Source organism: Rhincodon typus, chromosome 4 (genome assembly GCF_021869965.1).
Source record: "Rhincodon typus isolate 14 chromosome 4, sRhiTyp1.1, whole genome shotgun sequence".
NCBI lineage: Eukaryota > Metazoa > Chordata > Chondrichthyes > Orectolobiformes > Rhincodontidae > Rhincodon > Rhincodon typus.
The window spans coordinates 85,979,653-86,007,033 of NC_063335.1; the positions used below are offsets into that span (position 1 = coordinate 85,979,653).

At 38.2% G+C, this 27,381-nt stretch overlaps 1 protein-coding gene across 1 annotated transcript in view; it reads left to right on the forward strand.

The window, feature by feature from the left end:
• si:dkey-22o22.2 (neural-cadherin) overlaps positions 1–27,381 on the forward strand; it is a 235,539-nt gene that overhangs the window by 109,436 nt on the left and 98,722 nt on the right. Inside the window, exons 2-6 of the mRNA XM_048596155.1 lie at positions 2,775–2,966; positions 4,666–4,891; positions 12,280–12,484; positions 19,176–19,287; positions 27,056–27,305. Coding sequence (XP_048452112.1) covers positions 2,775–2,966; positions 4,666–4,891; positions 12,280–12,484; positions 19,176–19,287; positions 27,056–27,305 — 985 coding nt within the window. The remainder of the gene's footprint in view (positions 1–2,774; positions 2,967–4,665; positions 4,892–12,279; positions 12,485–19,175; positions 19,288–27,055; positions 27,306–27,381) is intronic.

Consider the following 27,381-nt stretch of genomic DNA (forward strand, 5'->3'; position numbering starts at 1 on the left):
GTTTATGTGGGACATTATCCACGCTTTCCACAAGCGCCTACTAAAAAATGAAGTTTGTTAATAGCTTGTTCATTATTTTTGTTTTCAAAACATTGAGAAGGCTTCTGATTTCTGAAGTGAAATATTGCAGCTATTGGTGATCTGAAATGGAACCTAATGAGTTTCTCTAGAACTTTCTAATTTTGTTTCTGATTTCAGTGCTTTCCGTCATAACAAAAACTGACAGAATGACAAATGAAATGTAGACACTTAGTGCAAGGGAAATTGAATATAAACTTTACGAGATTTTACTGCAACTAAACAGGAGCAATTTGGGAATACCGTATGTAATTTTGGTCTCCTTATTTGAAAATAATGTAATTGTGATTGAAGCAGTTTCCCAGATGATCACTCCTGGTACCTTGTGGCATTTGTCACTTCCACCAATATGTGATACCCCATAAAAGTTGTTCAGGGTAGTTTGCTGCCACCAATTCTCCTTTGTCTTTGCTTTGCATATCTAGTAGAGGATACTCCACTGTTGAGTATCTACACAACGGGCAGTGTGATTAGATAATAAGTAGACTTGTCATATGATAGCAATAAGTACAACTGCACTTAGTCAGGCATAATTAATAGGACCTTTGGGAGCTGGTCCAGATACATCTGCTCCCTCTTAAGCTGGAGTGGAACTCCTTCTCTCACTCCAAGGATTCTGTGTGTGGTAGAGTAGAAGCCAATGTCATGTGTACATTAACCCCTTCAAAACCAGTACCTTATACAATAAATCCATGCCTGGGATGAAGCTTTTATTTTGTAAATAAAGTCTAAACAGATAAGGGCTATACTAGTTGAAGTTTAGAAGGATGAAAGGTGCTCTTACTAAAACAGAAATCTAGAGGGGTCTTCATAGGGTGGATACTGGAAAGATGTTTCATTTTGTTGGACACACTGGAAGTAGAGGAAGCAGTTTAAGATTAGAAGGTCTCCGTTTAGATATAGAGAAATGTAGAATACTTTTCTCCTGTCAGAGGGTCATTAGTATGTGGAATTCGCTTCTCCAGAAAGCAGTGGAAGCCCAATTTGTAGCCCTGATCTAGCCCAACGTTACTGTTTAAAACTCTGCAAAAGACATTATAACACATGTTCTAGCCTGTTACTGTAGCAGTGCTACATTTTCAGGAAGCCCTTCCTTTGAGATAGATGTTAAATCATGCTTACTCTGCTTTTTGAGTGGAATAAATTTTACCATGACGTTATCTGAAGAGAAGAGAGTTCTCCTTGGATATTGGCTACCTTTCTTTCCTCCAATGATACTTGAAGCACCATCTGGCCTTTCATTAAGTTCACTTTTTATAGGGAATGACAGCCATAAACCAGTTGTCAAAAGTAATAAATTAGCTTCGAGTACTTTGAAAGGTTATATCATATATAACATATACGTATATATGTGCTCTTTGATTCTTATGTAACTGATATTCTATGCATGAAATGCTCCATTCTTCAAGGGGTGTGCTGAAAAGGTATAAGCTTGATATACATTCCCCTGGAGTCTGAATTAAAATCTTGTTCTGTTGTGTTGAAATTTTCCCCTTCCTCAACTGAAAGTTTCTTAGTTGAATTAACTTAAGCAGTTTCAGTCAATTATAAGTCCAACCTAAAAATTGTGAGTAATGCTCATTAATTTGCTCTCTTATATAAGGAGGTCATGATGACCACAGTGAGAAATGTAATTGGAATAAGCCTTAGAAAAGTTGCTGTGGTGTGTTGCTGCATCTAAAATATCCTGAGGTATATGATAATGAGTCTTGATGTTGACATTGAAGGAAGTAGGACACTAGGAGAGGCAGTGGTGTCATGGTAATACCGCTGGGCTAGTAATTGAGAATCACAGGCAAATGTTCTGGGGACATGGGTTCCAAACCAATCTTTGCAGATGGTGAAATTTGAATTTAAAAGAATCTAGAATTAAAAGCTAGCCTAGTGATGACTCTGTAACTTGTTGTCAATTGTTATAAAAACCCATCTTATCACTAATGTCCTTCAGGGAAGGAAATCTGCCATCCTTACTTGGTCTGGCTTACATGTGACAACAGGTCCACAGCAACGTGGTAGATGCTTAACTGCTTTCTGGGCGATAGGGGATGGGCAATAAATGCCAGCCTAGCCAGCAAAATCCACCTCCCACAAATGAATAAATGAAAATAAAAGTGTCCGCTGTGGGTTAATTGCTAGATCTCTCTGAGTCAGAAGGATTTTGTTTCAAGCCTCAACCAGGTGACTCAACAGTTTATGACTGAGGGAGTGCTGCATTTACTGACATGTTCCCTTTTGGATGAGGTGTTAACTGAGACCGTATCTGCCTATTAAGGTACTATTTTGAAGAAAAGCAGTTAAGATATACCTAGTGTACTGGCCAATATTTATCCCTCAAATCAGCATCATAAAAACAGATCATTATCTTATTGTTCTGGGAACTTGCTGTGCATAAATTCGCTGCTTAGTTTTCGACAAATCAACAGTGAGTACTCTTAATAAGTGTTTCATAAGTTATAAAATTCTTTTGGACATCCTCAGGTCATGAAAGGTACAAGATAAATACAATTATTTCTTTTTCTATAGTATTGTTAACATTTATCATGCTGAGGATAATTTACAAAATCCTATTCCTACAACTGTAATGATGAATGGTGTTCGCCTGTAGCTGGAAAGATTAATTGTGTTTTAAATACGTCATCAAGATCCATGTGGAGAAAAATCTGAGAGACAAGGTGATGATTATTGTCTTTTTGCAGGTGAAGACTGGTATATATCCCATTTGACAATCAACGTGTTGAGGGAATGTTTTCCAGAGTGGACTATGCAGCCATTCCCCTATCTAACAGTGGTATCTTCAGATGCTCCTAAAGGTACACCTGTTTTCCAAATTTCTGCACGGGGTGATTCAGATCACTCCACTGATGGAATGGAATACTTCTTAACAGAAGGTAAGAAAGCAAGCAAAAAAAGCGTTCTTATATATGTCAACTGTTTTAAAAGTGGGAATTTGTTGTAGGTTTTTTGTGTTACTTTCTTTTTCTACAATCTGTCCCATCCCCTGAACCTGAGCCAATGCTGCTGTTAATCTACCCATTATTCCAGAGGATAGGATTGATTGAGTTAGCATTCCTATGCTTTCTCCCTTATCCAACTCACTCCGGCTCACCCTCCTTCTTTTACTGTTAACCTATCGTCATAGCTTTTGTAAGATGAATCCTCAGCACAGCTCATCATGATGTAAGATCCATCTGGTGCATTTGCTGCCACCATCCTCTTTCCCGGTAAGGATCAAGAAACAGGATCTGCCTGGGCTAATATGGTGGACGAAAACCACCTTTTTTAATGAGAAGTACAAATGTAGTGTTTTGATCCCAGCTGATGGTAATACTGGACAAGACCAAGCCTAGAATGAAACCTTGCTTGATAGATCATACGGTTAATTTTTATAAAAATCAGAAGAACTGCGGACACTGTAAATCAGAAACAAAAATAGAGATTGCTGGAAAAGCTCAGCAGGTCTGGCAGCATCTGTGGAGAGAAATCAGAGTTAATATTTTGGATCAAGTGACCCTTCCTCAGAACTTTAATTTTTATTGTGGGTTATCATTGTGATTGATCATTAAAACATTCACATGAGGCTGTAGATGTTCTTTAATAACAGAACACAACCTTATTTCATAAAAGGACAAATCTGTATATTGGATATATATGAAACACAGTTTATGTAGATCTTACATAAACAGTAAACCAAATTTTCAACAGGGTTTTCCAACACTATCTTTTTACAGATACTCAATCACTGAGAAACACTGCTTAAACTTAAGCCCTTCAATTTCTTATTTCATTTCTCTTCCTTGTTTCTTTTCCTTGGACTGCTGAGTTTGTTATCATGAATCTTTCAATTCTGATGACTTAAACCCATTTTCAGTTCAGATAGCTGGAACACCTGTATACACTCTCACAACATGAATGCTTCATAGACGAAAACCTCTTCTGGCAGGGTGACTGGTTCACCTGAAATGCAATCATGAATCTCCTGATCTGAAATCAAAACAAAACCTAATCTGTTGACTTGGAAAAATATAAAAACAAAACTGCGACAGAAGCACTGAAATGTTTTGAGGATGAGAATTTTAAATTTTTTTAATGATGTAAACAGTTGTGGCTATTTTGGGCTGTTTTACATGCTCAGCCTACGTTCTCATCAGGCATCTGTGTAATGTGATAAATGTGCTGAAGAAAGAGGCTAACTGGATAACTCATGAGTAAATTATGAACAAATTCACAAATGAAAATATTTGTCAGTTTATGTCACAATAGAATCTACTTACAGCACTAGTATGAGATTTTAAAATAAAAGTAAAATAATATGCATGCTTGTTGATGCCATTCACTGTTGTAAAAATCAATTTGTTTGAAGAATGTTACTATGTCTTCAACGAGTGATATTTGCTGTACTTATGTTTCAAAATAGCCCTTTGGCAATGTTGTTAATTTATGCTGAAGTTGATCCTGTTCTTTTTATCTAAATGCATGCAGTGATTCTTCCAACTGAAAATCTTATCAGAATAATCGAATAGCCAAAGGCTTGGGTTTATGTTGGTTCTTCATCATGTGCTTGACATATCATGACTCTGATACCTGTAGGTGGAGAAGAGAGATTTGAAGTTGACAAGAGTTCAGGCATCATCAGGACGACTGGTTTAACTCTGCTCAGACACAATGAATATGTTCTAACTGTGCTGGCTGTCAATAAGCAGGGTAACAAAAGCCCTCCTGCATCTATTTTCATTCTGGTTGGCTCCAGACCCCCACAGTTTACCAATGTGTCCTACAGCATCTTTGTTTCTGAGAATACACCAGCAGGACAACCGTAAGTACCAACTGCTGCAACCTATCAATATAAGACAAATAGCTTAAACACTGCTAACTTAACTAGCTGCCATCCCTCTAAATGTGCTGGATACCTTCAGTACATCTTTGCTACCATTTTGTATCTTCAGGAATTATAGTCCAGAAAAACTTGGCAATTAATCTTGGTAAAAGAATGAATCTCTGTTTCCAAATAAAAATTTTATTAATTCAATATTTTGGACAGCAGAATGTTACATTATCGAGACTCTCCTCTCACAAATATCCCAAGATCCATAAATACTATTTCCAGTAAGAAGTTTCTAATGTAACAAAGTTGTAAAGTTTATCAGAAGTAAACGTGTTGTTGCAAATAATTTCCTGACAGCACCATTCCCCACGGTTGCTTATGTGGAAAAAAAAATGGAACATCCAAATAGTTTTAGTCATCTGCCTCTTTTCCAGAGCTAAGTGACTCCATATCAGAAATATCAATGAAGCAAACCAATGTCTCTGGATATTAGGCTTTGCAATACCTGTGCGTGAAGGGGATGTACTTTAACTTCAAAGATATAAATCGGGAAAAGGAAATGATTTATTTAGCTCATTGTAAAATTTTACATAGCATTCCAGAGTATCTTGATCCAATGAGATGTGTAAATTTTTATCAAAATTTTTCAGTTGACATGTTTCATTATCTGAAATAAACTGCAGAAAAATTAGATCTTTTCTGTTATTGGTCTAGTGTCTTTCTGCAAACAGAGCTAATGAAGGTAATACTCTTATGAACCAAAAAAATAAAATTACAATGCTTACATCATGAAACAAGAACATAAACACCTGAAGAAGGAGTGAGACTCCAAAAGCTTGTGTCTTCAAATAAACCTGTTGGACTATAACCTGGTGTCCTGTGATTTTTGACCATAAACATTGGAATGACAGCAAATCAGAAATCAGCATTGGAGGGAACAGAGAGAGACAAGATAATGTTTTGGCTGCATATTCCTCATTGAAACATTTGTTTTGTGATTCTACCCACCTCCTGCCCAAAAAAGATCCCCCCGTTTTTCCACAGTTGATGAATTTATTGTACATTGACTCAACAGGGAACATTGACGTCTTCCAGCACCTCACTCAGATGTTCAAATCAGGGTGGCATTTGTCATTTTGGGTCTCCATTGAAAGGTATTATTTACATTCCCTATATTTACTGGTAATGACATTAACCAATATGACAGAAAATAAAGCAGCATATTATTAAGATTACAGTGAGGGATTGCAGAGCTCTGAGTTGCAGGGAGATCTGCTTATACGAGTGCATGAATCACAAAAGGTCAGTATGAGTACAGCGTATAATTAGGAAAGCTAACCGGATATTATCATGTATCAAGAGAGAAATTGAATACACAAGTATGGAGTTTATATTTCAGTTATAATGGGTATGGGTGAGACCACATTTGGAGAACTTGGTACTTGTTACAGGTATTAGAAGTAGTTCACAAAAGTTTTACCTGTCTAATACCTGAAATGAGCAGGCTGTATTATGAGGAAACGTTGGACAGGCTAGGTTTGTAACTGCTGTAACTTAGAACAATAAGAAGTGATTTGATTGAAACACATAAAATCCTGAGGGGGCTTAATAGGGTGGATGTGGAGGAGATGTTTCCACTTATGGGGGCATCGAGAACTAGGAATCACTGTTTAAAAATCAGGGTTGCCCATTTAAAATATAGATTAGTCATTTCTTTTTTTCTCTCAGTTGTTTGTGAATCTTTGGAACTCTTATCCTGAAAAAGTGGTGGAAGTCCTCGAATACTTTTAATGGTGATGTAGACAGATTCTTAGATGTTTATAGCATAGAAGCAGGCCGTTCAGCCCATTGTGTCCATGCTGGTTAAAGATCTGATTACACTAATCCTATCTTCCAGCTTTTGGCCCATTGCTTTGGCGGGGTTATGGCAATGCAAGTGAATATCTAAATACTGCTTAAATGTTACAAAAGATTCTGACTCAACCATCCTTTCAGGCAGCGAGTTGCAGACTCACCCACCCTCATGATAAAGAAAATCTCCTGAATTCTCATCCTCTTACCTTAAATCTATGCTCCCTAGTTATTGACCCTCTACAAATGGAAAGAGTGCCTTCTTATCCACTCTATAACTTCATAATCTTATACACCTCTATCAGGTCCCTTCTCAACCTTTGCTGCTTCAAGGAAAACAACACCAGCCTGTCCAAACTTTCTTATAGCTCAGACCCTCTAGTCAAGGCAACATTCTGGTAAATTTGTTCTGCATACTTTAGTGAAAACACATCATCTGTATTAAATGGTGTTCGAACTTCCTGCAGTCCTCTATTTGTGATTTAACCAATGTTTTACATAGTTCCAGCATTAGTACCTTTCTCTTGTATTTTATGCCTTGGCTAATAAAGGCAAGTATGCATTGGTGGTCATCTTCCAAAATTCTATAGACTCTGGAGCAATTCCTACGGATTGGAATGTGGAAAATGTAACTTCACTCTTTAAACAGGAAGGGAGAGAAAAAGAGAATTACAGACCAGTTAGTCTAACATCAGTAGTGGGGAAAATGTGACAGTCTATTATAACAGACATAGTAAAGTATTAATGGGATTGGACAAAGCCAGCATGGGTTTATGAAAGGCTTAACAAATCTACTAAAGTTTTTTGAGGATGTAGTAGTAGAATAGATAAGGAAGAAACAATGGATGTGGTATATTTTAATTTTCAGAAGGCTTTTGATAATATCTCTCTTAAGAGGTTAGTGGGCAAAATTAAAGCTCATAAAATATGATATTGGCACAGATCGAGAATTGGTTGACAAACAGGAAACAGAGAGTGAAGATAAATGTGTCTTTTTCCGAATGGAGTGACTAGTGGTGTACAGCAAGAATTGGTCTTGGACCCCAGCTATTCCCAATATTTATAAATGACCTAGATGAAGGACCCAAATGCAATATTTCCAAGTTTGCAGATAACAAAATATTGTGTGAGATTGTGTGTTGTGAAAGTGGTAAAGAGGCTTCTCTTCAGGTTGAGGAAGTGAGCAAACACATCATCATATAATCCCTAGAGTGTGGCAACAGGCCTTTTGGCCCATCAAGTCCACACTGCCCCTCAGAGCATCCACCCAGACCCATCCCTCATAACCCACCTAATCTACACATCCCTGGGCACTATGGGCAATTTAGTATGGCCAATCCACCTAGCCTACACATCTTTTGGACTGTGGGAGGAAACCAGAGCACCTGGAGGAAACCCACGCAGACAAAGGGAGAATGTGCAAACTCCACACAGACAGTTGCCTGAGTATGAGAATGGAATTGAACCCGAGTCCCTGGTGCTGTGAGGCAGCTCAGCTAACCACTGAGCCACTGTGCCACCTCAGTAGATGCTGTACAACATGACTAAGTGTGAAGTTATACAGTTTGGTGTGAAAAACAGAAATGAAGAGTTTTATTTAAGTGATGGTAGATTGGGAAATGAGGATGTACAAGGGTATCAGAGAACAAAAGAACAAAGAAAATTACAGCACAGGAACAGGCCCTTCAGCCTTCCAAGCCTGCGCCGATCCAGATCCTCTATCTAAACCTGTTGCCTATTTTCCAAGGATCTGTATCCCTCTGCTCCTTGCCCATTCATGTATCTGTCTAGATACAAGTTAAATGACGCTATCGTGCCCGCCTCTACCACCTCCACTGGCAACGCGTTCCAGGCACCCACCACCCTCTGCGTAAAGAACTTTCCACGCATGTCTCCCTTAAACTTTTCCCCTCTCACCTTGAAATCATGACCCCTAGTAACTGAGTCCCCCACTCTGGGGAAAAAGCTTCTTACTATCCACCCTGTCTATACCTCTCATGATTTTGTAGACCTCAATCAGGTCCCCGCTCAACCTCAGTCTTTCTGATGTAAATAATCCTAATCTACTCAACCTCTCTTCATAGCTAGCGCCCTCCATGCCAGGAAACATCCTGGTGAACCTCCTCTGCACCCTCTCCAAAGCATCCACATCCTTTTGGTAATGTGGCGACCAGAACTGTATGCAGTAATCCAAATGTGGTCGAACCAAAGTCCTATACAACTGTAACATGACCTGCCAACTCTTGTACTCAGTACCCCGTCCGATGAATGAAAGCATGCCATATGCCTTTTGACCACTCTATCGACCTGCGTTGCCACCTTCAGGGTACAATGGACCTGAACACCCAGATCTCTCTGTGCATCAATTTTCCCCAGGGCTTTTCCATTTACTTGTACAACAGCCAATGAAAGTGGGCAGGCAGCTGCAGCAAATAATTGGAAAGGCAAATGGTATATTGGCCTTCATTACAAGAGTATTTGAGTTCAGAGGGATTTAATCAAAAGCTTTGCTCATGTTCATGTCAACCAAATTAAATGTATTACCCTGATCAACACTGCTGGGTACCTCCTGAAAAGAAAGATCAAATTTGTCAAACACAACCTTGCTTTTTTGAGAAAGGGGTTGAAACATTATCAAACGTACGTAAGAATACAGATTTGAGGTTGCAATCAAATCAACAATGATTTTATTGAATGGCACAGCTGGCTCAATGGGCTGAATGGCCTTCTCCTCCTGATTTTACTGGTAAACTTGACTATATTGTTCCCATCTTACACATAAACAATTATCATGATGTTTGAAGATAGTTATCTCACCATGTCCAGTTTTGGTAATCATAGAATCAAGGTTAATAATAAATTCATACCAACTCTTCAAAGAAGAAACTCAAACAAAAAATAGGATTTTGAAGAAAACATTCACAGATTACTGTAACTAATAGAAGGTAAATAGAAGGCAACCTTTATAACTTGTAATGTTCAATTTTTCAAGCATTCAGAAAACTAAATAAAAAAACAAAAATGAAAACACTGTGGATGCTGGAAATCAGAAACAAAAACAGAAATTGCTGGAAAAGCTGTGCAGATCTGGCAGCATCTGTGGAGAGAAATCATAGTTAATGTTTCGTGTCCAGTGGAGGGTCTGAAGAAGTTCCAAAGAATGGTCACTGGACCTGAAACATTAACTCTGATTTCTCCCGACAGATGCTGCCAGACCTACCTGCTGAGTTTTTCCAGCAGTTTCTGTTTTGGTTCGGAAAGCTAAAGTTTTCTTACAATGGCTCCCACAACGCAACACCTCCCTTCATTAATTAACATTAATGGTAAGACCCTGGAAATCATACACCATTTTTAGTATCTTGGGTGACTCCTCTCAATGAAGACAGACACAAATAACAAAATTCATTGTCTCTAATATACCAGCTCAGCATTTGACCAACTGAGAGACAGAGTGTCTGAGGACTGGTATGTCTAACCGGAAAATAAGATTTTGGTATACTGTGTGCCAGTGATCCCTGCTCTTCAGTTATGCTTCGAAGTCCTGGACAATGCACAGTAGGCCTTCCCACTGTACTGGACAAGTATCATCAGCATCAGAAGATCCTCTGAATTTGGTGATGGCAAAGGCTGTTCAACAGCAACATTGTCTCTCAAAGCAACTGCCCAGGATAGAGTTGCTAAGCCTTCAAGTCAGTTCCAATGGGTGGGACATGTTGCTTATGTGCCCAACACCAGGATTTGTGAAGCAACTGCTGTACTTGGAACTCAGTCACACAGGAGACTCCCAGGAGTACAGAAGAGATGCTGTAGGGATGCCCTCAAAAACATCCCTGAAGAGATCAATCATCCCCATTAATTTACGGGAGACTCTGGCTTATGACTGACCAAAATGAAGGAAGCCATTCAAACATTAGAGAGCACGTTAAGAGACTTTGCCAGCCACATGCAAGTGTGAAGTCAAGTTGTTGGAGAGTGCACAAACTTCCAAACAGTTAATCTATTCAACCCTTCAAGGCCCACAAGCCCGATGTGTAAAAGTTTTCAGATCACATATTGAACTTGTCAACCAACACAGAGCCTATCAAGCAGGAGTTCATTCAAGTCATTCTCAATGCCAAAAGTCTGCAAAAGAAACAGAAACATTGCCACTTATTAGCCCAAGGCTGAATATGGTCTAGGTCTTTCTGCATACAGGCGCAGATTGCTGCACTAGGTGAGGTTTTGTGAATGGTAATGAATACTGTGAATTATTAACAGACATCCCCAATTCTGACCTTATGACCTTAAATCAGTTGAAGATAGTTGTGCCTATGATAGTGCAATAAGCAATTCTTGTAGCAATGTCCTGTGCCTGAGACAATTAACCATCAATACCTACAACCATCTTAATTTATACTAGTTATGTCTCAAACCAGTGGAGAAGTTGTTAAACCTCATCATCTAGGCACTGAGGGTTAAGAAGAATAAAATCTTCTGGTATTTCTGAAGATGACTGAAAAGACCCTGTCAAAAAGTTTTTGGACTTTAGAAGATCAATTTAACGTTTGAGTCAGTTTCAGGATGTGTTCACGTCATACTATCAATAACCAGTGAAATAATTGACCAAACTGTAGATAAGTGTCATTGTAATTGATTGTCACTGTTATTCTTAATGTACTCAGGGTTAATTAGTGAATGTTATCCAATTATCACATCGCATTCAATGCTGGACATTGTGTTGTACATTCTGTGATGTGCACTGGTACATTCCTAAGGCATGTCTCTACCAATCAAAGTCTATTTGCCAATGACTCAACACTCTCCTCTCATATTGTATAAATGTCATTTTCTCTTTACTTTTGTACTTGCAAATTGTCTTGAGGAATGTAAGGTGTGAGGAATGTTTTAACAAAGTGCATTTTTTCTCAGCAGTACTCAAGCTCTTTATTAGCAAGTGACCATTTATATTATCACTATGGTATTATGGTATTATCACTAGACTATTAATTCAGAAACCCACATAATGGTTCTGGGGACCTGGTTTCAAATCATACAATGACAGATGGAATTGAAATTAATTTTAAAAAACTGGAATTATGAATCTAATGATGACTATGAAACCATTGTTCATTGTTGGAAAGACCCAGGAGGCTAATGACTTTCATGGAAAAGAAACTGCTATCCTTTCCTGGTCTGACATACATGTGACCCACAAGAAGGTGATTGACTCCTAACTACCTTCTGGGCAATTAGGGATGAGCAATAAATGCTGGCCTGCCCTGCAACATCCACATCCTATGAATGAATAAAATAAAAAATTGAAATATATGGTAGCATTTTTCTGATTAATGGAAATGTGAAAACCTATACCATTGATCTGTAACTATAACTTTGTACGATAAAATGAGGAAATAAAATGTGGATCTTCTGATCTGTAGGAAGTTGACATCTAGATCTTACATGTATTAAATGCAGATTTAGTGTTTTACTTAGCTTGCTAGGCACACATGAGATATTTTCTATAATTGTTTGTATCTCCTTTTTGACAGATTGACAGTTGTAGAAGCCATTTCATTCCAGAGGAAGCCTCTGTCATATTCATTGCTGATCAATCCCAGCAGTCTGTTCAGTATCAATCAAGACAATGGGGAACTGAGTCTGATACACAGCATTGATTTTGAAAGTGAACACCACCTCTACCATCTCCTGGTGCGGGTACTGGAAACTGGCACAGGGCTCAGCAGTGTCACCGAGGTATGATTTAGAAAGCAAGAGTAATTAGAATAGTTTACGATCTAATTTACTTAAGCAAGTCTTCTGCTTTCTCAAGTACAAATTGTCAGCAAACACAGACACTAAAAGATACAGGAAAAAAATATTGTCTCATCAGAAATGCAAACAATTTTTTGTGATTAAGTTTTTCTAAGATGTGTTCCTTATTTTAGCACAGAAGCAAAGTAGGTGCAAATGCTGGAAATTTGAAGTAAAAACAGTAAATGCTTATCATGCACAACAGTTTAGGAAACAGCAGAGAGTGAATCACAATTTCAGGTCAGTGACCTTTTATCAGAACTGGAGACAATTAGAAATGTTACAGTTTTTAAGCAAGTTCAATGTCCAGGAAAGAGGGACATGAGGAATGAGCAAAAGGGAAGTTCTGTCATAGTGTGGGAGATCGGAGAAATTAATTTGCAAAAGACAAAAGGAGATGGTAATAGGACAAGTAAATAAATAAAAGATGGCTATTGAGGATGTGTACATGGATAAAGCAGAATCATCACCGACAGCTACGAAGAGAAACATTAGGGATGATGGTCATGATCTGAAATTATTAACTTTGTGTTGAGTCCAGAAGGCTAATTGACAAGACCATAATACATAGGAGCAGAAGTAAGCCAATCGAGTCACTGCTACTGCATGTTCTGCTGAGTATTACTATAGTAGGTAGAAGTCCAAGAAGTCAGAGTGGGAGTGGGAAGAGAATTAAAATCACAGTGACCAGAGGCCTAGGGCCTTGTGTGTGGATTGAGTAAAGGAGTTCAGCAAAACAATTGCCCCACCTATGTGTCCCCAGTGTAGAGGAAATCACATTGTGAACAGCAAATAAAGTACATTAAATAGAAAGTGTGAGTAAATTGCTGTTTCACATTAAAAGTGGGTTTGGGACCTTGGTTGATGGAAAAGGAGGAGGTTAAATAACAGGCATTACATTTTCTATGCTTGCATGGGATTGGTTGTTGAGGATGATCAAGCAGTGGGCCAAGGCATCGCAGAGAGAGCAGTGCTTTCACAATATTAAGAGGGGAAAGAAAGATGTGTTTGATAGTGGCATCATGCTGAAAGTGATAGAAATGATGGATTATGTTTTTATTAATGTGGAAGATGGTGGATGGAACATAAGGACAAGACAACACGATCAGGGTTCCTGAAGGGAGGAGAAACTGGACGTGTAGGAAATGGGGTACAATGACAAGGGACCTTTCAGGCACAGTGGAAGGGCATCTTATTTTAAGGTAAAAGGAAGACTTATCAGCAACACTATGGGGGTGTTAAAATTGTAGGAGTAGATGTAGTGCAGATCAAGAAAGCACGAGAATGAAATACAGTCCTCGCAGGAATTTCGTGGGAAGAATAAGGTTGTGGTGAATGTATATTTAGATATTCCTAGAAATAGTGCAATGAAGTGAAGAGTCAGAGATGGAGTGCCTAAAGGCGTGAGCTTATGTTTAAATTCCTGCACCAAATTTTTCTAATTACATTTTAAACTCATATAATTGTACTGACAACCCTATTCCTTTATATTCTTCTGCAAGTTGCTGAGCAAGCACTGCACTCCCCCAATAAAGCACAATAAAATGTAGCACCAGGCAGAGAAAAGCTATGGGTATATTGTGCGGTCTTCCTGCTCCTATTGGAAGGGATCTGGAATATAATGTGACAATGATTATAGCAGACTACTATTTCTGTGAGAGCCTAAGGGAAGAGCAGAATTTTTTGTTTAAGTGGGACAAATATCCTGTGCAACCAACAACAACATTCTGCTACCTTTCTTCAAATTTTTTTCCTATGAATTTTGTAGAAGGAATGTACTCACTCCCCCTTCCTGTTTTAAATTTCAATAAAGCATGGTAGCAGTGACTATATCTGTTAGAATTCGGAAGCCAGGTTTAAGTAGTTTCCACAGAAGGACGATGTAAATTGTCTAACCAACAAATGTGAAGCCTCTGATGAGACTTAATAAGAGGAATCACCCTGGAGCTGGTCAAAGCCTGCTTTCAAACTGCTGTGATACTGATTAATAGAGTCACTTTCTTCCAATATTAATACCATCTGTGGAATCTACACATGAAAATGCTAGTAATCCTGTAGTGAATATGCTCCAGCACTCGATGTTTGAACTAAATGAGTTGCTGAGACTTTTTGAGCCAATTTTAATTAAATTATTTGTCATTTGTGCTGTAGATTTTTTTTTTAATTCCAATGATTTTGATTAAGTCTCTCTCACCCTCGGTAAGAAATTTGAATTAGTGGATAAGGATAAATAAAAAGTACAATTAATTCCAATGTAATTATATTTTATCCAACACTATAGATCCATTTTGCTTCAGCCCCTGTCCGACATTTCCAACAGTAACACACTTGAAATTGGGATTTTTGTAGTTTGGTCAGCAATTCATGGTAAAACAACAAGCATTTTCTTTTATTATTCACGGACATATATTTTGCAGATGTCATGAGACAAAGTGGTATGTATTTTTAGCACTCAAAAAAAAACACTCAGAATTTTTACTTAATGCTGCCCAGAGGCGAGTAGGTATTTTTTAAGGTGCAGCTGATCATTTGGGAATATGCTTTCTTCCTTCAACCTTTCTCTCAGCACAGTATGCTGAGCATCTGATATAAGATATAAGGCTCATTTCACCATTCAACATTAACACCTAATTTGAATGGCCAAAGGACATTCTTTAAGAAAGCAAAGGGTTAGTGAACCATACATACAAATATCAATCTCGAATCATGCTTTTCTTGGGTATGCTGGCAAGCACTTTTTTAACTGAAAAACATTTTGAATGATATGAATTATGCAACATAAATTATTTAAGATATTTGTCGTTCACACTACTTGCAATACGTCCCTTTGAATTGGATAACATACAATGTGAAGTGTACTTCCATATTAAATACACTTTTATTGAATTTCCTAGAAGGCATTACTTTGAACGTTTAAATACCATTTCTGATTAATTTGGAACACTGCCCAGAAATGTCCTTAGATTTGATCCTGCAACAACTCCAGATGTGTGGTGGAATCTCTGCTTACGCAGAAGTTTCTCTCCGTGCTTCTGGCAAATTCCTGGTGGCTGAGGGAGAGTAACGGAGGAAATTCACTAACTAGGTCACAGGAAGGTTGAACTTGCATTGAGCAATATCCATGATGGCCCTTGTAAGGAAAATCTCAATTAACACAAAGAACAGAGAAATTCCTTGCAAGCACAGCAGTAAATTGTTTTTACCAATATTGAGCAATTTGAGTTTCTTTTCCTCAACCAGGGCTGGTCTACAATGGATGGTGGATGATTTGGCGGTACAGTGGCTCAGTGGTTAGCACTGCTGCCTCACAGCGCCAAGGACCCGAGTTCGATTCCAGCCTCAGGTGACTGTCTGTGTGGGAGTTTGCACATTCTCCTCATGTCTGTGTGGATTTCCTCCGGGTCCTCCGGTTTCATCCCACAGTCCAAAGATGTGCAGGTTAGGTGAAATGGCCACGCTAAATTGCCCATAGGGATGTGTAGATTAGGTGGGTTATAGGGGGATGGGTCTGGGTGGGATGCTCTGTGGGTCGGTGTGGACTTGTTGGGCCAAAGGGCCTGTTTCCACACTGGGGATTCTATGATTCCATGCTGCCTAACCAAATAACCATTAACTTGACACAAACGACAACAGAAAATGGAATGAGAACATAGATTTCTTTGTTCCCAAGATGGAGGCCATCTAATTGATGGCCTTTGTCACTTCGTCCCTTGGACCTGAACTTGTATCTTTCTGAATTTTCTCTCCTATAATCCATCATGTCCACTCCAGCTTATCTTGTCCATGCTACCGAGACCCTATGCTCAGAATTCCTTTCCTCTCTTCCCCTCTTTACATCTTTAAGAGATTCTTTAAAACCTATCCCTTCAAGCAGCCCTTTGGTCATAGCCTTAATGTTACCTCATATGATTCAGTATCATATTTTGTTTAATAATGCCATGAAGCACGTTAGGAAATCTTATGTTAAATAAAAACCAAAAGAACATCAGATGCTGTAAATCAGGAACTAAAACAGAAGTTGCTGGAAAAGCTCAGCAGGTTTGGCAGCGTCTGTGAAGAGAAAAATCAGAGTTAACGTTTTGGGTCCGGTGACCCTTCCTCAGGACTCTTTACTTTGACTCTTCCTTGTTCTGAGGAAGAGTCACCACGAGGAAGAGTCACCAGACCCAAAACGTTAACCCTGATTTTCTCTTCACAGGCACTGCCAGAGCTGCTGAGCTTTTCCAGCAACTTCTGTCTTTGTATCTTATGTTAAAGGTGCTTTTTCAATGCAAGATCTGTCAGCCAATGGGTGAGTGCAGCCAATGTCCTTCACTGTGGCTAATTTAATCTCACTAAGGCAGTTAATTGAAATTCCTTCTGGATGATTTTATTTTAAAGTTGCTTTAATGATTAAAAATGGAAAAGCCCTTGCTGCACCCAACTTCTTGATCAAATTAACAAGATTATTTTGCCATTCTGTAACATCCACCTACATGTTCTTATGATAGAAGCACTGATTGCAATTGATAGCAGGTGTTGTCTCTGACTTTTTTTCTTTACCTCGAAGGCAATTGTAGCAACCCTACTATCCTCCTGATTGAAACCAGCAATTCATGGCAGATCAGAAAATGAACATACATATGGCTCACTGGGTAGTGTAATTATCTTTTCAACAATCAGTGAAAAACTCCAAATAGTAACATTTCCAAAACCATTCAAAATGTGCTGATCAAACAAAGGAGTGCTTTCAGCAGATGAGAATCCAAAGTTTTCCTGAGAGGCCAAGGAGAACAGACCTGCTCTTTCTGTCACACAATAAAGTATTTTAAAATGCACTTATCTTCTAGAGTTAGCAAATTCTGCCTTCCTTTCACTGCCAGGCTTCCTGACCCTTCAAAGCCTGTCAGACAGTCAAAATCAGGCTCCAAATTATACTGTTTGAAATATGTTATTGAACTTTTGAGTCTCTCCAAAGTAAGACATTCATGCTGCACAATACTTGAGTGTAAAAAAAAATCAAGTCAGAGATCTCACTTTGCACCATTAAGTGTTTAACTCTATCTGACCACCTCCTGCCTGTGGGGAAGGGGTGCAGAAGTAATATTGAGGCATTTGAATCTTACAGTACAGATTTCAGCATCTCATACGTGTGCCAGTTCTTTCGAAGACCTATGTATAATTGCCACTTCTTCCCCATAGCCTTACTTTTGTCACCTCCTTTTTACGCACAATTTCCTCATCTGTTCCTAACCACAGATTAAAAAAAGATAAAATGGTATAGTTGGATTGATAAAAAAAATTGAGTTGTTATAAATAATGCCCAGCTTCCTCCCTCAATAGCATGAACATTTAAGAACAAAACATCCATTGATATTGAAATCTGCTTTCACCAAGATGTGAACCACCCTGGCTTCTGTACTTGTTAAAATCCATAATTTTAATGGTCTGCAACAAGAGAGCATCATAAAAGAGACACTAAGAACTCTCTTAAATTTGTCATTGAGTCTTGTCATAATAATTCACACAGCTCAGCTCTCAGGATCTTAATAATTTCCACTTGTGCCAAGGCTCCTGGGTAAGTTGGGAAGGTGAGATGCAATACAGAGTGGAATTGAGTGAATATTGGATGTCAGCGGCTGCAGTTTTACAGAGCCAGGAAGAGTAACCCCCACCCCTGCCCTTTTTGGCACCAAATGAAGTGACATTTTGAATGCTCTTGGGGCCTTTATTTAGCATGATTTCCAGTGCCTATTTTACATACAGCTGGATAAGCTGCCCAAGGTCTTGAAATCTAAGTTGGAACTTGTGACGTGCAATCAACTACTTGAGCAAAATATTACAGTAATCCTGATTTGAAATAAGCTCAGGATTGTATTCATTTCAGGCAACAATGAGGGCAACCCCTGGCTCAAATAGTCATGCAGATTGGATATGGCCTTCTGCCTTACTGAATTGGTTATTAATGCATTCATCTTTGGTCACGAAAATGGATGCAACATTACTTAAAATGGACAAAGGAGGTTTTAATTTAGGATACTTCACCTACATTCAATACATGTGTAGCTATATAAAATGATTAGCTACACTAATCTATTCATTATCCACCATCTGGAAATTCTGTTGGGAAGCAGCCCTTGGAGGTAAAAATTCAAACTCCTTCTTAAGGTGTGCTACCTGTGAGGAGCACTCCATTGGGAATTCCAGGCCATCCATCATGTGTTACCATTAGTACAGTGTTCATCTGAATCACATATAACAATGTCATTATAGATTCCGGTTTCAATTCATTTACGTATGTATCATATTATACACAGTACCTGAAAGGTCCACAGTATGTTGTTATCACAAACTAAAGTGTTATAACGTTCTAATATTCAAGGCATGATTCTCTACCATTAATATAAATCTAAAATGCTAATTTGTCAGCATTCCTATTATTTTTCTCATTCTCCCTGTTGTATTTGAATTTCAAATCTGGTGGGAGAGAATTGCTTTACCAAGGCCTTTTGATCTTCATTACCATTTTGTTGCTGAATGTGATACCACCACAGCAATTGTACAACATCATTCTTTCAGATTAACCAAAATCTATTTTACCTCACGTTGCTCCTGAGGAATTCTGATTCCTACTTTTCTGCCGATTATTTTCCAGGTAGTAATTCATATCACTGATGAAAATGACTGTACACCTGAGTTCGTGCAATCTATCTACAGCCGTGACAACGTCCCTGAAAACATTCCCATTGGCACTTCTTTATTGCAAGGTTGTACATTTGCTTGTCTTTTAAAAGAAAAGCCAGATTACTCCTGCACATGTTGACTCCTAGCATGGAATACCTAAAATTTTATGCACTTTTGTATAAGCTTGGCATTGATGATTGTCTCACCTTTACTCACTCTTGCTTCTTATTTAGAATTTTGATGAGTCAAATGCCCTGCAGGATTTGAGTGTGTTATCTAAACTGCAGTTCCTGTCTATCATTTGTTATTATGACATTCAATATGCTGAAACTCTTGTCAGTTTGGCAATGCTTAAAGCCAGCTACTGCTCAGAGATAGTAAGAACTGCCGATGCTGGAGTCAGAGATAACATAGTGTGGAGCTGGAGGAACACAGCAGGCCGAGCAGCATCAGAGGAGCAGGAAAGTTGACGTTTCGGATCAGGACCCTTCTTCAGGAATGGAAATTCATACCTTTCTGAAGAAGGGTCCCAACCTGAAATGTCAACTTTCCTGCTCCTATGATGCTGCCTGGCCTGCTGTGTTCCTCCAGCTCCACGCTATAATTATACTTCCTTGATATAGTTAGATGGCTGTGGTTCAGTAACAACTAGAGTACTTTAGGAAGAATATGAGAGTCCTTGAGAGAGTACAGGGGAGATTTATCAAAATTGCACTAGGGGTGAGGGATTTCAGCTACAGTGTTAAGGTGTTGAAGCTAGTATTGTTCTCCTTTGGGGAAAGGAAATTAAGAGGAGAATTGCTGCAGGGCACAAGATTATGGCAGGATTACATACGTTAAACAAAAAAAAGCTATTCTTATTAATACTAAGTAAAATGATAGTACTAAGAAAATGAAACTAGATTTAAGATTCTGGATAAGAGATGCAGGGTTCGTGGGGTGGGAGGAAGTATGAGGAAGAACTTATTTTCATGCAGCAAGTAATAAAGACCTAGAAGTTGCTATCTAAGAGAATGATAAAAGCAGAGACACATAATTTCACAAGGAAATTGGATGGTTACTTGAGAAAATGCACCTATTGTGAAAGGGTCAGGGAATGGAATTAACTGGGTTGCTCCACAGGTAGCATAGACCTGATGGGCTGAATTAGCCCATGACTTCTGTTGCTACAGTGTGTGGAATTAGGAAGGTTCCAGTCAACAAAGGAAGAATTTTAGATTGATCAAATATAAAATGCTGCATGCATCCCTTTGTGCACAAATATTAAACCACCAAAGAGGGGCAACACAATGGTAGGGGTGGCTCGGTGGCTCAGTGCTTAGCGCTGCTGCCTCACAACACCAGGGACCTGGGTTCGATTCCACCCTTGGGGTGCCTGTCTGTGTGGAGTTTGCATATTCTCCCCCTGCCTGCACGGGTTTACTCTGGGTGTTCCGGTTTCCTCCCACGGTCCCCAAAATGTGCAGGTTAAGTGAATGGCTATGCTAAATTGCCCACAGTATCCATGGATTTGCAGGCTAGGTGAATTAGCCTAAGAAATGCAAGGTTACAGGGCTAGGGTAGGGCGTGGGTCTGGGTGGGATATTCTTTGGAAGGTTGGTGTGGACTCAATGGGCTGAATGACCTGCTTCCACGCTCTAGGGATTCTATGAAAGACATTACGTGAACTATAAACTGGCTTCATGGTCAGCATGAGGATTGCCCCAGTGCCAGCTCTTCTGTTACACACATAGAATTTCCCAGAAAAAAAATGTCTATAATGCACAAACAAAATTTGCCAATGGGACAAATCTTAACAGTTTCCAATATGTGTAAATTGCAAAACCTTCCAAGTTGTGATGTTGAGGTGTATTTCTTTTAGCAGCATAGTTGAAAATAGTCATAATTGGGAGAAGACAGCTCATTCACAAGCTTAAACTGTAGTATTGTTATTGTAAATAGTGACTTAAAGTCATTTATGAAATTAAAAAAACTTGAAAATACACAAGAGGATGCATCAAAGTAGGTCAATATTAAATTGATTCAGTATTGTGTAAATAGTTGTATTTTAATTAACTAATTTACAAGATTTGCTGGAGTTAAGGCAACAAAAATTAAAACTAATGATTCAGATTTAGACTAATCTTTCCCCTCTGGATAAAAATGCCTGCTTGATTAGACTAAATTTGAAACAGTAGTAAAGGAAAAAAACACAATGCACCCAGGGTGTGTTTAAAATATTATGGCATATGCTGGAACCAGTCCTAACTGGAACCTAGTGAACCCTGGAACAGTGGTTTTCATTAGAGGAATGTTCAAGTTGCATGTAGAATGAGACCGCTGTTAAAATCTCATCCAAGCTTTAGACCTCCATCTCCAGCCTTGTTGGTTTTGCTATGTTTTCAATGTTGACACATCTGCAAAGGCTGGACATTATTTGTGTGTAAGATTAAGGCTCTCATTTCCATCAACAAAGAGCAAAGCATTATCTTTTTATTGCTGCCATCTTGTCAAAGGCAAAATGAAGTGAGGTTTCTTAATAATGGGAAAAAGCTGGCGATGCTTCTATTGACAGGAGTTTCTCCTTTGATTATTTTCAGGTCACTTTTGATGTGGAAATGTCAACAGTGATTTCATTGGTTATGCTTCACTCATTTATAAATAAATGAGATTTGAGCTTTATAAGGAGGACAGTCAGCAAAGTGCATTTAATTAAACCTCCTTGCTACTTTAAAAGGAATATTTAATGAAAGATTACTCATGTCATGACAGAAATGTGAGATTGTTCAAAGTAAGCCATCTCTGCAGGGGAGAAGTAGTGAGAAGATTTGACAGCGTTATACACACCAACTAACTTTGTTTAATGAGCTGATGTTCCATGTTTGTTGCAGTATTGCCTTGTAGTTTGAAGCTTCCAAACAGCTTGTCAGGTCTACTGAAGGCATATCAGGTTCCAATTTAATGTCCATTAATTTCTGCTGTTAAACAGTAAGTTTGGTGCCAGCACCATGCTGATATTGGTGTGTATTCCTACCAAATGTGTAGTGAACCTCTATTGGATTCAAAGTCTGAAGTTTCACAATACGCCATTATGACTTTTTTGGGGAGACAGCTTGGCAGAGATCATACTGAGTGAATACCTGTTAATGTTCCAAGTTTTGTAAGAAACTGCAGGCAAACACAATGATGCCTAAATGGATGAGGAGGAGTTGACTTTTTCAAACTAAAACCTGTTATTTTATTTTCCTGCAGTTTAAGAGCTGATTCCTTACTGGTGTTAATTCTAGAGGCACCAAAAGCTGTAGCTTTACTAATTTGGCTAGGTGGCTGTTCTTACAATAATCAAAGCAGCAAATTTAGCTTATCAAAATAGTAAACATGCAATCTTATCCAATGTTCTCATGTGCAAACAGCTAAGAACGATGATGTTATAGAGTTGGGAGTAGTCTGTCTTAGTGATGGAGCGTGTATGAAGTTAGAAGCTTTTCTTGGGATCAAATAAAATGTCAAGGTTGCTACAATCTGAGTTAGCCTCAGGCAATGGCCGGAGCTAGCGTTGGCATCAGTTGTTATGACAGAGTATCTGTCGCAGGGTCAAATGCAATGATCTGATCTTCTTAATATTTAATTCGAGGTACAGTAATTTGTGGTCATCCAGGGCAACATGACAGAGCAGCAGGAATACGTTTGAAGCAGCCTAGCAAAACATCTCGATTGTATAAAACCACCAGGGCAACGGCAGTTATGAAACGAATGTTAGAGTTACCAATGAGCTACATCCCCTGTAGTGGGGGACAAACAATCCCTGACCTTAGATAAGATGCTGAAACCAAATAAAACATCACTGCCACCACTCTAGCTTAAATTAGCTGTATAGGTGCAGATAGAGATCAAACTACAGTATACTCATAAGCATTAATTGGCTCATTTAAACTTAAGCATAACTGTGTAGAAAAAGAGTAAACTTTATAGTTAGAAATGGTTTTTATGCTCAATAAGCCTGCTATAATTTGCGTTAGTTTCAATTGCGGCTTGGTATATGTGTGTATGACAGAACAAGAATGGATACAGCTAAAGAACATAGAACATAGAACAGTGAAGCACAGTACAGGCCCTTCGGCCCATGTTGTTGTGCCGACCTATTTTCCTACTAAGATCAAACTACCCTGCACACCTTACATTATGCTATCATCATGTGCCTATCCAAGAGTCGCTTAAATGTCTCTAATGTATCTGACTCCATTACCATGGCCGGCAGTGCATTCTACATACCCACCATAAGAAGTGTAAGGACTAGCACACGTTTGTGCACTGAGGAACAGTTGATTATTAATTTCATAGTAAAAGATCTATTGGAAAAGAATGATCTCAATACAATTGAATTCCATATTAAGATTGAAAGTGACGTATGACAATCACAAACAAGACTCTTAAACAAAGGCAACTATACAGTTATGAGAGAAGAGCTGACTAAGATTGAGTAAGTAGACTAAAAGATATGGTGGTAAATAAACAGTGTGAAACATATGAATAAACAAGATGTCCGACAAAAATACAAAAAAGCAAGGAAGATCCATCCATGACATACTAAAGAAATTAAAGATAATATTAGATTAAAAGATGATATTTACAATGCTTCAAAGAACAGTAGTAAGCCTGAGGATTAGGAATGCTTACAAACCAGTAAAGTCACCAAGCAATGATAAAAAGGGAAAAGTAGAATAAGAGATTAAGAATAAGAAATATGACAACAGCTTTAACAAGTATACAAAAACGAGAGTATCTAGGGTAAACTGGTCCCTAGAGGCAGAGACAGGAGAAATTATCATGGGGTTTGAGGAAATGGCAGAGAAACCGAACAAATATTTTGTGTCTGTCTTCATTGAAAACCCAACTTATATATTAGAAATGTCATGTAACCAAAAACTAATAATAGTGAGGAAATTAATGTAATAAATAGCAGAAAGGAGTACTAGAGAAATTTAGAAGATTAAAAATCCAACAAATCCCCAGAACTTGGGGACCTATATCTTCCCGTTCTAACAGACGTAGCTGTAGAGACAGAGTACTTGATTCACTGGCTTTGATTTTCTAAAGTTCCCTAGATTCTAGAATGGTTACAATGGATTAGAAGTTAACAAATGTGGGGGAGTATTCAAGAAAGGAGAAAGAGAGAAAACAGGGCAGCGAGCCTCACAGAAATCATTGAGAAAGTGCTGACATCTATTACTAAGGATGCCTTAACAATGCACTCAAAAAGTTGAATGATCAGACAAAGTCGACATGGTTTTGTAAAAGGAAAATTGTGATCAGCAAACTTACTAGAATTTTATGAGGATCTGACTACTATGGTAGATAAAGAGAAAGCAAAAGTTGTCATCTACTTGGATTTCCAGAAAGCATTCAGTAAGGTGTCGCACAAAAGATTAAAATGCAAGATAGGGGTGAAATGAGTTGGAGGTAATATACCAGCATGGATGGAGGACTGGTTGAAGAGACAGAAGGTAATGAATAGGGGTAAACATCACATTTTCAAGTTGGCAGGCTGTAACTGGTGGAGTACAAAAAGGTTCGTTGCACAGGATTCCTATTTACAATCTATATTAATAATTTTGACAGAGTAATGATTCTAAGTTTGCTGAACTTACAAAGCTAGAGAGAATTAAACATATGTTGAAGAAATAAAGAGGCTGCAAATAGATATAGACAGCTTATGGGAGTGAACAATCAAGTATTATGTGGGAAGTGTGATATTATTCACTTTGACGAAGGAGCAGTGCTCATAAAACTTGTGATTTTAAATAAATCTGTTTGACTATAACCTAGTGCCATGTGATGTCTGACTTTGTCCACCCCAGTCCAACACCAACATCTCCACACTTTGGTAGCCAAAATTGAAAACCAGAAAAATTTTCAAAAGGCATGAAACTTGTAAAATTCATGTTCAAAGCAACATCGATGTGTTTGTGCAAGGAATGCAGAAAGTAAGCATGCAGCTAAAGTAAATAATTAAGAAGGCAAAAAGCGTATTAGTCTTTATTGCAAGAGTTGGAGAAGTTTGAGCAAAGATGTCTTGCAAAAATTGTACAATGCTTTAGTAAGACTACATTTGGAAAGTTTGCAGTTTGGTCCCCATATTTGGGGAATAATATAGTTGGAATGGAAATGATAGAGTGAAGGTTCGTTAGTTTCACTAGAGAAGTTCCTGGGATACCCTGTGATGAAGGCCTGAGTAAATTCGGTCTGTGTTCTCTGGAGTTTATAAGAATAAGAAATGATCACATTGAAACATATGAGATTTTGAAGGGGCTTAACAAGATAAACACTGAGAGAATGTTTCCCTTGGCTGGGGCGACTCTTTCTGGATAAGGGGTCTATCATTTAAGAGTGGAATGAAGAGAGACTGTTTTTCATCCAAAGGGTTATGAATATTTGAAATTTGATATCCGCGATTGTCAATGCTTGTATATATTTGAGGATGCATTGGCAAATTTTTAGTTAGTCACGATAATATTGAATGATAGAACAGGCTCAATAAACCTTATTGCCCACTACTCCTATTTCTTAAGTAGCAATGCTCTTGAAACTGTCAGTTTTTTTGGCAGCTCCTCCTTGTCAGAGCATTAACAATTGTTGCTTTGTTTTATTTTAATGGCAGAAGATGAGCTAACAAATCATTTGCCTCCAGCAATGCCAAAGACTTGAGCTGAAGCAATCTAGACAATCATATAAGTGAAGGAATGAACATTCTCCCTTTTCTACTCATTATTAGGACCTCTATTCAAACATGCTTGGGCAATCTCAATTAAATTCCCAAGGGCACAATTACATAAACAAACTTATATATTCTTGTAATATTCAAAACACTAAAAAAAGTCACAGAACTGGAAACTTAAACAGGTTGAATAACATTTTTTTCAAAGATCGAACATAGATCATAGAATCCTGTCATGTTTGAGTTTTTTTGTGCGTAAATTCTAATTGCTATAATTGTTGGAATTTTCAAGATGGCAGCAAAGATTTTCTGGATCTATAAAAACTCATTCACAGAAAGTCTTGGACTATAAAAAGTTCTTCAGTGCTTTTTTGATAGCCAACACTATAGACTGTCATAAAAATTATGGTATAACAAATAGGGTTTGTTTTTATTCTGCACATTTTTGTCATTTCTCATAGAACCATACAGTACAAAAGATGCACTTTGGCCAATTGAGTCTGTACTGCCAAAAATACACTACTGCATATAGTAATCCCATTTTTCCACACTGTGCCTGTAGCCTTGAATGTTATGACACTTCGTGTTCATCCAAGTACTTTTTAAGTATTGCTTCTCTAAGTGTAAGCTAATCTACTTAAGTGGGAGTATGAGATCAGGAAAACCTTAGAGAAATTATACCCAAATGTAGAATTTATCAGATTTAGAACTCTCTGTCCATGAATTATCCATTCTCATTCATTCACTAATGGGATAAACTAGATTTTCAAAGGGTTGTTACAGTAATGCTTTCATCTTCAGACAAGCTTTCACCTTGCTTACTCTTTTTCATCCTAAAAAAAACCTTTTCAAAGTATTCACTCCTAGCCATCTCTGCTAACTCATTTCCCAATTCCTGCTTGGCTTCCCAACTTTTCTTACCGTTTTTGTGAAACTCCTGACCTTATCCTGCTCCATAATAGACTTAAATAAAAGTGACGGCTGCAATTGTTCTTGCATATTATCTATTTGCAAAATGTGTTCAGTTATATTTTTCAAATAATTTCTGGAGTATTCAAAATTGCATGCTTTAACCCTTATTTATTGCTAATTGATTGTATTGAAGTGACAGTTCCCCTTTCCTTAATAACTAAAGCATTCTGCTTTATTCTTGTTAGTGCTGGCACAGGATTGTGACACAGGCCTCAATGCAGAGATTTCCTACTTCTCCCAGGGTGCAGAATTTACCATTACCCCTCAGGGAATCATCAGCCCAAAGCAACAATTGGACTATGAGCGACCCAACCACATGTATGAATTTGTTGTTGCAGCCATAGACAAAGGCCATCCCGCTCGAACTGGAACTGCATCAGTGAGGATCAGGATGACTAACATCAATGATGAAGTCCCTGTATTTTCGCAGAGCATGTATGTGAATGTCTCTCCATGTAATTTTATTGCTGTAAGAAAAAGATGAGGGGGATGGAAAGGGGGAAAATACCTC